The sequence below is a fragment of the Arvicola amphibius genome, chromosome 13 (assembly GCF_903992535.2).
Source record: "Arvicola amphibius chromosome 13, mArvAmp1.2, whole genome shotgun sequence".
NCBI lineage: Eukaryota > Metazoa > Chordata > Mammalia > Rodentia > Cricetidae > Arvicola > Arvicola amphibius.
Genome location: NC_052059.1, coordinates 59,631,402 through 59,645,472, shown reverse-complemented (window position 1 = coordinate 59,645,472; position 14,071 = coordinate 59,631,402). Strand labels below are relative to the sequence as shown.

Sequence of the window (14,071 nt, the reverse complement as noted above, 5' to 3'; positions counted from 1 at the left end):
CTCTGCCTCCCAAGTGCTAGAACTAAGGCACACACCACGATGCCTGGCTAACTCTCATTATTTTTTAACCTGTTTATATCAGTGGGTGTATGATATATATGTATGTGTGTGTGTGTGTACATGTTCGTGTGTACAGGTACATACCCATATATGTGCACATATGGAGGTCAGAGGTCAATGTTAGATGTTTTACTCTATTGTTTGCCTTATAGACAAGGTCTCTCTCTGAACCTGGAACTCACAAATTCAGCTCAACTGACTGTACGAGCTCCAGAGAGCCTCTGTCTTTGTCTCTCTCCAGATCAGAGTCATGAACCACATAGCCCAGCACTTTTTTAAACATGTGTGTGTGCGTGCGTGTGTGTGTGCATGTGTGTGTGCGTGTGTGTGTGCATGCACCCATGTGTGCACATGTGGAGTCCAGAGGTCAGCATAGGCGTCTTCTGCTATAACTCTTCACCTTAATTTTTGAGAAAGGGTCTCTCACTGTACCTGGAGTTCATAAATTAGCAAGACTGACTGGTCAGTGGACCTGAGATCTTCCTCTCTCTGCCTCTCAGGACTGGGATTAAAGTTGTCTGCCACCAAACCCAGCTTTTTACCTGAGTCCTGGGGATCCAAATTCAGTTCCTCATGTTTGCTTGGAACTTTACCATCATCCCAGTCCCTTATTACTTTATTATCAATCACTGACTATGAGTATTTATAGATCAAATTTTATCATAGAAATGTATATGTAAGAAATAAGAAGATGCCATATGAAACTTGAGTATTAGTCTGTTTTTCTTTTTCCTCTCTCCCTCTCTCTCTCTCTCTCTCTCTCTCTCTCTCTCTCTCTCTCTCTCTCTCTCTCTCTCTCTCTCTCCCTCGTTTAGTTTTTCAACACAGGTTTTCTCTGTGTAGTCCTGGATGTCCTGGAACTCATTCTGTAGACCAGGCTGGCTTCGAGCTCAGAGATCCTCCTGCCCTTACGTCCAGAGTACTGGGGTTAAAGATATGTGCCACCATGCCCAGAGCCACTGTTGTTTTTTCAAGTGTCTAATGTGGATTTGGGGTTAGTATCTCTCTCAGATAAATTGGAACTGTTCTCAACACTAGCCAATCTGTGGGAAATCCAAGGGATAAATAAAAATTGTCCCTAAGAAGGAGAAAAAAAACACAGAGAGAGAGAACAGGGCAAGGCTAGTCACGCCCTGCCCCCTGGTGGTGCTGTTTGGACAAAAGGCCATCTAGTGGAGCAGGCCAGAATTGGGGAGCAGCTGAAGAAGAGTGGAGCATGCAACAGTAATGCAGTAATGCAACAGTAATGCAGGAAAATCCTCCAGCATGCCCTTGCTTTGTCTCCCTGAAGCTGGTAAGGAAATGGTGGGAAAGAATTGAAGAAATGTAGGACTTGCTAGGTGTGGTGTTACATGCTTTTAATCCCAGCACTCAGGAGGCAAAGCTTACCTATTCTACACAACAAACCCAGACCAACCAGGGCCATGTAGTGGAAACTGTCCCAAAAATAAAAAGCAACAAAAAATGAGGGATTACCATTCTCTCACTCAGTCGTCATTCCCTGAGTGATTTTTGAGAGAGGACAGTGGGAGGGGACAGATAAAAAGCGAGACTTGGCTTGTTTAGATTTTTCTCTCAACAAAGCAGAGAAAGGGCAGGCAAGAAGGGAGATGAAGATGATAACTCGAGACAGCCAGGGGCCAGACTAGGAGAATTTAAAGCCTATGCCTAGTCTAAGAGTCTTAGGAGTCTTCTTTTTCCCTCATTTGTTTTTTTTAATTCATGAATTTTATGTGTGTTGGTACTTCGTCTGTTTGTACTTCCACTCACCAGAAGAAGGCATCAGACAGTTGTGAGCTGCCATGTGGGTGCTGGGAATTGAACTCAGGACCTTCAGAATAGCAGTGAGTGCCCTTAACCACTGAGCCATCTCTCTAACTCCCCACCATTTGATTTTTGAGTGTCTAGCTAATCATAAAACAAAGAAATGTATATTATAGGATTGCATTGATGAAAAAAAAGCCTTGATAATTAGAGTCAGAAAGACCTAGAGCCAAGTTCCATCTCTCCTGTCAACCAGATGTGCAACCTTGAGCAAATGACTTAACCTTCAGTGTCTACATCTGTAAGACAAAGTTATTGTGGGCTGAATGAGACTTGCAAACTGAGCACAGAAACAAGCACCCACACCATCAATGACAATCCTTTCTCTTAACTCTCCAAAGTGATGCTATACACAGAAAAGACACATAGGCTGTTGAAAAGTGCAGTACCAGGAAGTGCCTTGAAAGCTATCATGTAAAGCCAGGTGAAAGGTAAACCCTACACTACAGTGTGGTACAGTCAGATTTAAGAGCAAATTGGGTAGAACAATCCTGGTTCTGGTGTCTAATTAGCTATGGAAAATTAAGGGGAAAATGCTGTAGCCTGATTCGGGAACTCTCTGGGGCAACTTGCTAGATGGTGGTACCTTTTGCTGAGACAGCGACCATGGGACCTGGAGGGATTGTGAACAAGATGATGACCTTCAGAAAGTCAACCGAGCTGATGCCACTGTGAACACCTTGAGGCCTAAAATGCAGTCAAGGAGTAAACTGGTGGTGGCAAGGTGAATATAAACAGGGTTCTGATGCAGGGACTATGGGGCGGGCCACAGAGGTGGGAGTAGAAGTTAATGAAATTAAGGCAAACTTGAGTCTGAATGGGAAGCACTGGGGACCAGCTACAGACCACCATTAGAGGCCAGCTCTCCTTGGGCTACTATACTTCAGCACAAAACTCTAAAGAGTCAAAAAAATCAAGATTATTTTTATGAAAGGTGACAGAATCCACTTAAAATTAGCTTAAGTAAAAGAATAAATATATTCACTCTTGTCACATGAATATAGACTTTCTGCTCCACAGAGTTCCAGAAACAGCCAAATCTCCTTGAAGGGCCAGCCTAATATTTGAGACACTATGGCAAAGGTTAGAAAGAATGAATTTGACTATACTGAGTGCTTAGTCAACAAGGCTGCCTTCAACTCTAGCAGAGGGGATATTGTTGACATCAGTGACCCCTTCGTTTACCTCAACTATGAGGTCTACATGTCCTAGTATGATTATACCCGTGGTACAGTACAGGATGAGAATGGGATATTTGTCTCTAATCTTTAGGAAGTTAGATCCTGCCAATATCCAATGGGTTGATGCTGGTGCCAAGTACGTCATGGAGCCTTCACTATGTCTTCACTATGATGAAGAAGAGTGTGGCCCACTTGAAGGATGGAGCCACAGTGGTCACCACCTCTGCTCTTTATGTTGATGCCTCCCTGTTTGGGATGGGTGTGAACCATGAGAGGTACAACAACTCAAGCCTGTCAGCAAGTCCTCCTGTAGCACACACCGCTCAGCAGCCCCCAGTCCCAAGCCAAGGTCATCCATGCAAACAGTTCAGCATCATTAAAGGACTTACGACCACAGTGCATGCTACCACTGTAAGCCAGAAGTCCTTGGTTGCCCCCCACCCCCAGGAAACTGTGGTGTAATGACCATGGGGTTACCAAAAGCATAATTCCCACATTTCTGGTGCTTCTAAAGCTACGGGCAAAGATCACCCCAGAGCTAAACAGGAAGATCATCAACATGCCCTCTGTGTTCCTACTCCCCCTGTGCATGCTGGATCTGATGAGCTGCCTAGAGAAAACTCCATTTTGGAGACACCAAGAAGATGGTGGCACACACCTTTAATCCCAGCACTTGAGAAGCAGGTGAATCTCTGTGCGTTCAAGGCCGGCTTGATCTACATAGTGAGTTCCAGGTTAGCTGGGACTATATAGAGAGATCCTGTCTCAAAAATATATACATACATACATACATACATACATACATACATACACTAGAAGGTGTATTATGAAGCAGATATTGGAGGGCCCCCTAAAGGGCATCCTGGGCTTATCTGGGGACCAGGCTGTTTCCTGAGACTTTAACAGGAGCATCCATTCTACCTCTGATAGTGGGACCAGCATTGTTCTCAAAAAGCACTTTGTCAAGCTCATGTCTGGATATGACAAAGAATTGGCTACAGCAACAGAGTGGTGGACTTCATGGTCCACATGGCCTCCAAGGAGTAAGAAACCCTGGACCACCTTCCCCATCAAGAACAGGATAAGAAGAGAAAAACTCTCAACTGTTAAAGAAACCCTGACCCAACTCAGTCCCCTACACACTGGGCATCCTCTCTCACAGTTTCCATCCCAGATCCCCAGGATAAAGTGGGGGCTTAAGAAGCCTTGAGGAGGCCTGGAGAGATGGCTCAGCAGCTAAGAGCACTCACTGCTCTTCCAAAGGATCTGAGTTCGATTCCCAGCACACACATGGCAGCTAACAACTTTCTATAACTCAAGTTCCAGGGATCTGGCATCCTCACACAGACATATATGCAGGCAAACTCAAATATACATAATAAATAAATAATAAATCTTAAGAAAAAGAAGGAGGAGGAAGAGGAGGAGGAGGAGGAAGAAGAAGAAGAAGAAGAAGAAGAAGAAGAAGAAGAAGAAGAAGAAGAAGAAGAAGAAGAAGAAGAAGAAGAAGAAGAAGAAGAAGAGAAAGAAAAAAGAAGAGCCGCCACCTTTAGGCTATCTCAATAAAGTCTCCCAACTCAGCAATCCAGCTGAAAATGAGTTTATTTCCAAACTCTACAGAAAAGGTCTCAGACAGAGATCTCATTTCCCCATCTCTGAGAATCCTGATTGTTGTGCTCACAGTGTGGGCTGTACAAATTGACCCTAAGAGAAGCAAAGGCAGAGACCCATGTGGCCTTTTGGTTCTCCAAAGGTGAGTCAAAGTGCCGCAACTGGAAAGAGGATTCCGAGCAGATGTTCACCACAGATGTGCTGTTTGAAGCGCTACAGCATTTGGACTGTAGATGCCCAGTGTCCTCACGTTGACACGACAAGTTGAGAAATTACCCAAGGACTTCACAATAGTGGCAAGATAAGGGCAGATATGTCCCTTAGGATTAGAAGTGAGGCAGGGGGTGAGGGGTGAGTGGTTAGAGAACCCAGTAAATGTCCCTAGTCCTGAAAGAGCTCACCAATTTCATGGTGTTAGAGAAAACTCCCTTGATAAGAAGTAAGATAAGGACAACAGTTGTTTGCTTTCGTTTTTTTTATTTGCCGACTAAGGAGAACTTGGAATTGGGACCCAGGAAAAGAAACACCTAAAGCTAGGAGTGCCCTGAAAAGGCAAAGCCGGTCCCTGAGATTTTAGACATCTGGGTGATCGGGGCTCCCACTTCTGGTCTAATTCCTCATCCTTAGCTTGTCTGACATTCAGTGTCTCTTGGTTGCTATCTCTAAGGAGCAATAGCCTTCAAAGTTACATCAGTAGCCCTACAGCGTGGCGGGTCGTGGGGCGGAGCGTCGGAGTGGGCGGGACCCAAGGTGAACTCAAGTCTCCAATGGGGAGAGTAGGCTTGAGGGTATGATGACTGTGAGGCGGAGGCTTCACAGAGCTCACAGAGCTGATGCCTGGAGCCCCGGCCAGTGAGTCGGCCCACAGGCGAGAAACTCAGCTAGGTTCCGCCCCGGTGCCTGCCCGCCTCCTTTTTAAGCGCCTCCCGCCCAACCTCAGCTCCCTCTGGCTTTGCCACGCTCCTTCCTACCCCGCCTTCCTTGTCTCCCCCGACTGCTCTGGTTCCTGTGGCCATCCCGCAGCGCCAGCCCAGGTGCCATGGCTGCTGTGTACCTCCCCAGCCTGCGGTGAGTGACCCACAGCCCTGGGCCCACTCCGTGCTCCACTAGCGGAGCTACCTCCGCTTGTTTCCCATTCTAGGAAGAGACTGGCAGGGCGGCTGTTTACTAATCTGGGTCTCACGGTGGTGCCCCAGCCCCCATCCTCAGCCACACGCTCTCCCAGCCTCTGTGCTCTCCTACCCCTCCCTGTTCGCTTGTGCTGTCTTCTATCTGCTACTCTCAACCTCCTCCCCCTTCTCCTTTGCCTTCCCGAGCCCTGTCTCTGCAAATCCTTTACTTACCAGATATAATTCTTTCTGACTGGAGCTTCCAGTTCCACCCCTCAGTGCTGTGCAGAGCCATAAGGCCCTGAGGCCAAAGGGCTTGAGCCTTTGGGAGCCCAAGCTCCGAGCTCCCTAAAGAAGGTAGAAGGTAAACATCATTCGCTGCCTCCCGAGAATGGAGCCTGGCGTGAAGCCCAGTGGAGCCTCGGGGATCTGGGGACTAGAGAGGGAGGGAGGGAGGGAAGGAAGGAAGATGGGAGAAGGGAGACAAATTGCTTTCTTTATAACTTGGCTGACATCTTCCCATAGCAGATCCTGGGTGCCAAGCTTGTCCTGGCGGGCTGCTCTGCCGCCATGCAACCAGGTCTCTCCCGTGTGTCCCCTTCTCCAGGGTCTTTGACACTGAGTCTAAACTGACTCCTTATCTCTCCCACGCAGGTTTTACATGGTCAGTTCATGTGTGCTATGAAAGATAGTGAGCCGTCCCTCCTAGAGGCATGCAGGAGGATGGGGGTGTTGGGGGAGCCAGATTCCAAGGGAGAGAAGCGTTCAAGACTGGGCCTTTAAAATTAATTCCTCAGGGAAATGTTCCCGGGCAGGAAGCAGTGCAAGGAGCCCCGTTTTGCTGTGCGCCTAGGGCCGCACTAAGTGTGCTGCCTTTTTTGTCTTCTGGAAAACACTCCACCCAGGCCCAAACCCCCACATCCAAGACCTCCATTTTCTTCCTTCCCGGGCATCTAGCCTGTGATCTGAATTTCCTCTAGTGTTCTGACCTACCACCAACCCCTAAAGTTCTGTAGGCATGTGGCTTCTAAGGCTAGCCAGGGAGTCCATAGGCAGGCTTAAGCCAGCGTGGTCTGCTGTGGCTTTCTGGCAGGTGAGGCCTCGCCTATGAGAAAGGTTCTCTTGGTGTTTACTGTCTTGGGTCCAGACCAATCACAGTAGACCCTACTATCTCCCAGGAGCCTAACAGAACAAACAATACAGAGACGCTGCTCTTCTGAGGATCTAGGTTTGGACCCCTGGCAGTGGCATTTGTTATTCTTAATCCGCCTTTCACTTAGTTAAAAAATACCTAACTAGCCAATCATTGTCGACCCAGGTGAACAAATGCACTGCGTGAACCCCCACCATCCCTTGTCTTCATGTAAGAATCCTAATCCAAAACCCAGGCATTGGAAGAGGGCTCTACCATCGCACAAACTAAGCCCTTTTGGTGAGGCATTTGCACCAAGGAAAAAGATAAAAATAACTGCCAATTTTAACATAAAAACTGTGACTGAAAAGAACATTGGTGAGGTTTTTAAAAATAGCCTTATGGAGCTCTCATCTGGGCAGTTCCTTGACTCTTGGACCACAAGGCACCTGCTTTTTTTCTAATCCTACAGAGGACGAAGTAAAACAGGGCTACACGCGCAGTATCGGCACGTACACTCCCACAGCCAGATGTGTGCTTGGATGCTTACTTGACCAGCTCCCCTTCCCTGACCAGGAGACACATACCTCATAAAGGCCACAAACGTAGCTAGTCTGAACTCATTCCACATACCGACCATAACCTGGTCTTCGTAGTGCCTGCAACCAGATATGCCTTAGTACTTTCCCAAGGCACAAACTTCCTGTCCTCCCTCCCCAGTAGCTGACTCCCATGATAACCATTGGATGGTTGCCTCTCTGTTTTGGCTCTTCTAGGCTTAGCTTGCATGGGCTGAGGCCCTGGCTCTGGTCACCATGCCGTAACATCCAAACTCTGCGGGTACTCAGTGGAGACCTGGGCCAGCTGCCAGCTGGAGTTCGGGACTTTGTGGCACGCAGTGCCCATCTGTGCCAACCAGAGAGCATTCACATTTGTGATGGGTCTGAGGCTGAGAACGCTGCCACACTGGCCCTGCTGGAACAGCAGGGTCTTATCCGGAAGCTCCCCAAGTATAAGAACTGGTAAGCCTTGAAGCCAACAGCCCCCCCAAAACAGGCAGCTGCTTAGACTGAAGTCTCTTGGGTTAACCAAGACAAAGATATTTCTGGACAATATCAATGGAACTAAACAGAATGGGAACTTGAGGGGAAATCATCTAGGAAGTGATTGTTTTCACATTAAGTGAAAAAGCTATGAATTTACAAATTGGAGCTCTTGCTTTTTCGGGGAGTGGGGGACCAACTGCCCCTCCTACTCCATGAACCTGTTCATAAAATATACTCTGTCAGGGGTAGAGGCTTCAAGGCTGGGCCTTGCAGAAACCACCTCTTAATGAGACAAGTCTAATGGGACTAAAACGTAGTTGGATAAGAAAACATAAGGCAAACAGACATAGAGTCAAAGTTGGACTTAAAAGGTGAGTCTGGGCAGGCTCTGTGGCGCACGCCTTTAATCCCAGCACTTAAAGACAGAGGCAAGTGGATCTCTGTGAGTCTGAGGCCAGCCTGGTCTGCAGAGTGAGTTCCAGGACAGCTAGAGCTATATGGTAAAACCGTCTTGAGAGAAACATAAGCAACAAAAGTGACTCTGAAGGTAAGTGAAGTCTGCCAGCCACCATCTCCTGGCAATCCTCTCTCCCCAGCTGGCTGGCTCGCACAGACCCCAAGGATGTGGCGCGGGTAGAAAGCAAGACGGTGATTGTAACCCCTTCGCAGCGGGACACAGTGCCCCTCCTGGCTGATGGGGCCCGTGGGCAGCTGGGCAACTGGATGTCCCCAGATGAGTTCCAGCGAGCTGTGGATGAGAGATTCCCAGGATGCATGCAGGGTAACAAGTCAGGGGCACAGAAGCAGGGGCACTGAAGGTTTAACTGGGAACCTTCATCCCAGTGACACCTTCCTCCACAGGCCGCACCATGTATGTGCTTCCATTCAGCATGGGTCCCGTGGGCTCCCCACTGTCGCGCATTGGAGTGCAGCTCACTGACTCAGCTTATGTGGTGGCAAGCATGCGTATAATGACCCGCCTGGGAACACCTGTGCTTCAGGCCCTGGGAGATGGTGACTTCATCAAGTGTCTGCATTCAGTAGGCCAGCCCCTGACTGGGCATGGTGAGTACCTACCTTATCTAGAGTAGGACACTGAGACCTTCCTGTACTCAGAGGGAACCCCAAATCTTACCCACCCATACCCACCCAGAGAGAAATTGTAGACGTGAATGATTCCTCCAGTTTACACAAGATTCAGAAGTCAGTCTCTATGTCTGACAGAGGCACAAGAGCTGATGGGTACTGGAAAAGGGGGCTTAGCTACCTCTGGGCACTGCCAATGCTTTCAAGTGTCTCTTGGGTCAATCCTTGATCCCACCAGTCCCTGACACCCTGGTTTCTGATGCCACTACCAGCAGCACTATGACCCCATTGTCTCCAGGGGATCCTGTGAGCCCGTGGCCATGCAATCCGGAAAAAACCCTGATTGGCCACGTGCCAGACCAGCGGGAGATCGTCTCCTTCGGCAGCGGCTATGGTGGTAACTCCTTGCTGGGCAAGAAGTGCTTTGCCCTGCGCATCGCCTCTCGCCTGGCCAGGGATGAGGGCTGGCTGGCCGAGCATATGCTGGTGAGGGCCTGGTGAGGAACTGAGCAGCTGTGGAGGAGGGGGTGGTTGGGGAAGCCTTGGCAATCTGCCTCAACCTTGCTCCTTCCTGCCAGGTGCCAGGATGGTGAGCCTAAGAGCCTGGCTGAACACTACTACCCTTGCCCTGGTGGCAGGGCGGGACACTGGCTTAGTGAATATCCAATAATCCATCCCCTCGCTTCCTACCCCATACCAGCTAGCTGTTCTTATCCGTAGAGACGACACCCTGACTTTTGGTGACTTCCTTCTGTTCTCTCTGTCTCCAACACAGATTTTGGGGATCACCAACCCTGCAGGCAAAAAGCGCTATGTGGCAGCTGCTTTCCCCAGTGCCTGTGGCAAAACCAATCTGGCTATGATGCAGCCTGCATTGCCAGGCTGGAAAGTAGAGTGTGTGGGGGATGACATCGCTTGGATGAGGTTTGACAGTGAAGGTGAGGGAGCCTTTTCCTAAACAGCCCATATGGTCCCGTGCCTCAGTCAGTCTAGCAGCCCCAGAAACAAAACCTTTCTCTATCAGTCAGATCTAGAGCACCCCCACACACACACAAAAAAAAAGGAGGACAGAGAAGGCCCTCCTTCAGCCTCACACCTCAGCTTTTCCTGAGCATCTTTCCTTGTTTCACTTTTGGCAGGTCAGCTCCGGGCCATCAACCCTGAGAATGGCTTCTTTGGGGTAGCCCCTGGCACATCTGCTACCACCAATCCCAATGCAATGGCCACAATCCTGAGTAACACTCTTTTCACCAACGTGGCCGAGACCAGTGACGGCGGTGTGTACTGGGAAGGCATTGACCAGCCTCTTCCACCTGGTGTCACTGTAACCTCCTGGCTGGGAAAGCCCTGGAAACCTGGTACGTGGGGTGAGGAGGTTGGGACAAAGGCCCCAGGGCTCAGCACTTTTTCTTTTTCTTTTTTAATGTGAATGTGTGCTTTGCTGGCAAGTATCTGCGTATCGTATATATGCAGTGAATAGGGCATCAGATCCCCTGGAACTAGGATTACAGGAGGCCGTGAGCCACCATGTAGGCGTTGGGAATCAAACCTGTATCCTCTTGAAAAAGCAACCAGTCTCCAACCATAGCAACTTTAATGATGGAAAACCCTCTAAAACCCTAGCTTTTTTGTAGTTTCCAACACCAGGCAACATCTCAGTTTATGTCTCTGATCCCATTAATCATTGTTTGGGGATCTGAGTAATTACTTAACTTCCCTTAAGTTTTGTACAGTTTTTCCAACCAACTGAATGAGGTTTATCATAGTACTCGCCTGTTAAGATTATGGGAGACTTAAATAATACCTAAAAGGAGTTTAACATACTGTCAAATACATAGCACTTGTCAATAGAAAATATAAGCCAGAGGTTGTGGGGGAAGAACTATTTGGAAAGTTATAAAAAGAATTGGGCTGGTAACATTTGACCTATTTGGAAAGAAGAATGCCTGTCCTTTGACACTTGGCTCTGGCATTTCCCTGCTGGTGCCAGTGTTTGAAGTCACCTTCCCATCCCTCACTACACTGCAGTCCTTCGATGTGAACTCAGGCTAGCACTTTATGCTTTCTTGGAGGCTGATTTCCTGACCCTGTCATTACCAGGGTGCCTTAGAGACCCATCCCTCCCAAGCTTTGCACTCTCAACAATCAGCCTTCTGAGGTTATAGGAAAAGAACACAGAAGAAGAAGAAGAAGGGCTTGTGGTCCCTGAAGGCCGAACTTGAGTTTTCCAGACGGCCTGGCAGTTAACCTCCTTGTTTGATCAGCCTTTATTTTCTCTAACACCATCATTAAGTCCCCGTCAGTCTCTCTGCCCAGCTGAGAAATCCACAAACGATCATCTTCCCTACAGGCTAGTTGCCCAACCCTTTCATCAACTCGGAATCCACTGACAGAACTAAAGAGCCACATGCCCATCTTTAGTTCCCAGAACCATAAACATCCTGTACTAGGGTAGGCTGGGAGGTGACAGGACAGTCTTGTTGACCATGGCTCCCTCACCCCCACTTCCAGTCTGGTCGTCATCTTCCAATGGAGAAGGCACTGTGCCTGTTCAGTCTCCACAGTGCTGCTCACATATGCCACTGACTCTCTCCAAAATACCTGAAGATGTCAAATGCTCTGGGCTCCTCAGGTTATGTCCCTGACCGAGTTCATGCCCTAACCTACCACTGTCACGGTCTAGGCAGGCCAAGAGAAATAACCAGTTCCATCGATCACTGGACTAGCGTGATGACTCGGCGTGTTAAAGTGCCAGGTCTGACGGCCTGAGTTAGAGCCCCAGGACCCTGGTGGAGGAAGAAGACTGAACAAGTTGTCCTCTGATTTCCACAAGGCATGCCATAGCATCCCCTAACCCCCATCACAATCAACAAATAAGTAAATGTGTAATAAAGGAATTCTTGTTTGCATTTTGATAGCTTGGGAGATTTTCTTCCCTGGTTTGTTAATGCAAAGCCAATTGCTTGAAATATTGACCTAACATTCTCAGCTTTTACTTTAGGCTTAGGAAAATTAGTTTGGGAACTAATAATCCTGCAAATAAAGTTTCTGGGAAGAAAATTATTTCTGTAGTATTATTATTAAAATTATTATTATGACGACATGCCAATATCTAACTATTCCCTTAAGTCTTGGTCAATGCAAACACCCAGAGTGCCCTGTCATCCTGATTCCTCTCCACTATTGTTGAGCAGCACCATTATTGATTGATAATCAGCCTGATCTTTGTGGGAAAATGTCCTGGGCTTCTTCCCCCTCCTTCTTTACCACACAAGATTATAAGTAGCTGATGAAACCAAAAGAAACCTTGCAAGGGCTGGAGACGGAGCTCAGTGATAGAGGACTGGCCTAGCATGTGTAAGACCCTGGGTTAAGCCTCGGCATCATGAAAAGAAGAAAAAGTAAAAGAAAAAATGTGTCATTGCTCATGTATGTATGACTGTGTTAAGAGTGGACATGACCTTGGAAGATGGTCTTTGCGTTTCCTCTGCCAGGTGACAAGGAACCCTGTGCACATCCCAATTCACGCTTTTGTGTCCCGGCTCGCCAGTGTCCCATCATGGACCCAGCCTGGGAAGCACCAGAGGGTGTCCCCATTGATGCCATCATCTTTGGAGGCCGCAGACCCAAAGGTAAACAGCAGGTGGGCTCTGAGCCTTTGTAGCAGAAGGTCCAGCTCTGCAGTCAAGCCCCAGCCTTCCTGTATTTGAAACTATAGGACCTCTGGCTGCTGCTGTCCATCTCCCATGGTGAATGCAAAATCCGTGGGCAGTATGGGTCTGAAAGTGGAGGAGAAGGGTTGCCTCTAAGCCTGTTCATTGGTGTTTTAGGGGTACCTCTAGTGTATGAAGCCTTCAACTGGCGTCATGGGGTGTTTGTAGGTAGCTCCATGCGCTCAGAGTCCACTGCAGCTGCTGAACACAAAGGTGAGTTTACACCTTCCATTGTCCCCCGTCCCTGCTCCCACGTAGGTCCCAGCTCTCTCCTATCCCTTCCTCCTTCCTTCCGTGTTTCTCTTCACTTGCCCTGAAGATATTTCAGAACTGTCAGATTTTACCCCGCCTCTGCCAGCAGGACACAGGGCTCCCTTCCCTTCCCTAGACAGGAAGAGGATTCCTTACCTACCCTCCTTCCTGTCCTAGGAAAGATCATTATGCATGATCCCTTTGCCATGCGGCCTTTTTTTGGCTATAATTTTGGACACTACCTCCAACACTGGCTGAGCATGGAGGGACACAAAGGAGCCCGGCTGCCTCGCATCTTCCATGTCAACTGGTTCCGCCGAGATGAAGCAGGCCGCTTCCTGTGGCCAGGTTTTGGGGAAAACGCTCGTGTGCTAGACTGGATCTGCAGACGGTTAGATGGGGAAGACAGTGCCCAAGAGACTCCCATCGGGCTGGTGCCAAAGGAAGGAGCCCTGAATCTCAGTGGCCTCAAAGCGATAGACAACATTCAGCTGTTCTCCATCCCGAAGGACTTCTGGGAACAGGAGGTTCGTGATATTAGGAGCTACCTGACCGAGCAAGTCAACCAGGATCTGCCTAAGGAGGTGTTGGCAGAGCTTGAGGCTCTGGAGGGGCGTGTGCGAAGAATGTGACCTGAGGCTCTAGGCTAGCAAGAGCACCACACCCCCATCTGGGTAGGGAATGCCCAGGCTCGTAGAAAACATGGATGGTTTGATATTAAATGTGTGCATATTGGAAGGCCAGGCCACAGACCTTCTCCCTTGTCTGCTAAGATTCACAGTTATCTTATACATCTGTGCTATTTTCACTTCCCATTTGTCTCCGTCTAATATCAGTCTCGATACTGGCTCACATAGTAAGAACTTGTAGAAGGCATGATTCTTCTGAAGAATGTAGCCTGGTATGGTGATATACACCTTTAATCCTAGAGGCAGCCAGACCTCGGGGAGTTTAAGACCAGTCTGCCTGGTCTACATAGCAAGTGCCAGGCCAGCTGGGGCTACATGGTAAAGATCAATTAAAAAAAAGAAGAGGAAGGAAGGAAAGAAAGAAAGAA

The 14,071-nt window shown here is 48.5% G+C and overlaps 1 protein-coding gene across 2 annotated transcripts; it reads left to right on the top strand.

The window, feature by feature from the left end:
- Window positions 1-5,532: 5,532 nt before the first annotated feature.
- On the top strand, window positions 5,533-13,752 carry Pck2 (phosphoenolpyruvate carboxykinase 2, mitochondrial). Of its 2 annotated transcripts, none has more exons than XM_038310024.2 (10): window positions 5,533-5,744; window positions 7,694-7,939; window positions 8,560-8,744; window positions 8,825-9,028; window positions 9,348-9,535; window positions 9,825-9,987; window positions 10,189-10,407; window positions 12,544-12,681; window positions 12,931-12,975; window positions 13,192-13,752. In XM_038310024.2, exons 1-10 carry the CDS (start codon window positions 5,716-5,718, stop codon window positions 13,644-13,646), a joined length of 1,872 nt encoding a protein of 623 aa, XP_038165952.1. In that variant the 5' UTR covers window positions 5,533-5,715; the 3' UTR covers window positions 13,647-13,752. The 2 variants fall into 2 exon arrangements, with proteins under 2 accessions (XP_038165952.1, XP_038165951.1); XM_038310023.2 differs by having other exon boundaries at window positions 5,535-5,744; window positions 12,880-12,975.
- Window positions 13,753-14,071: the final 319 nt, after the last annotated feature.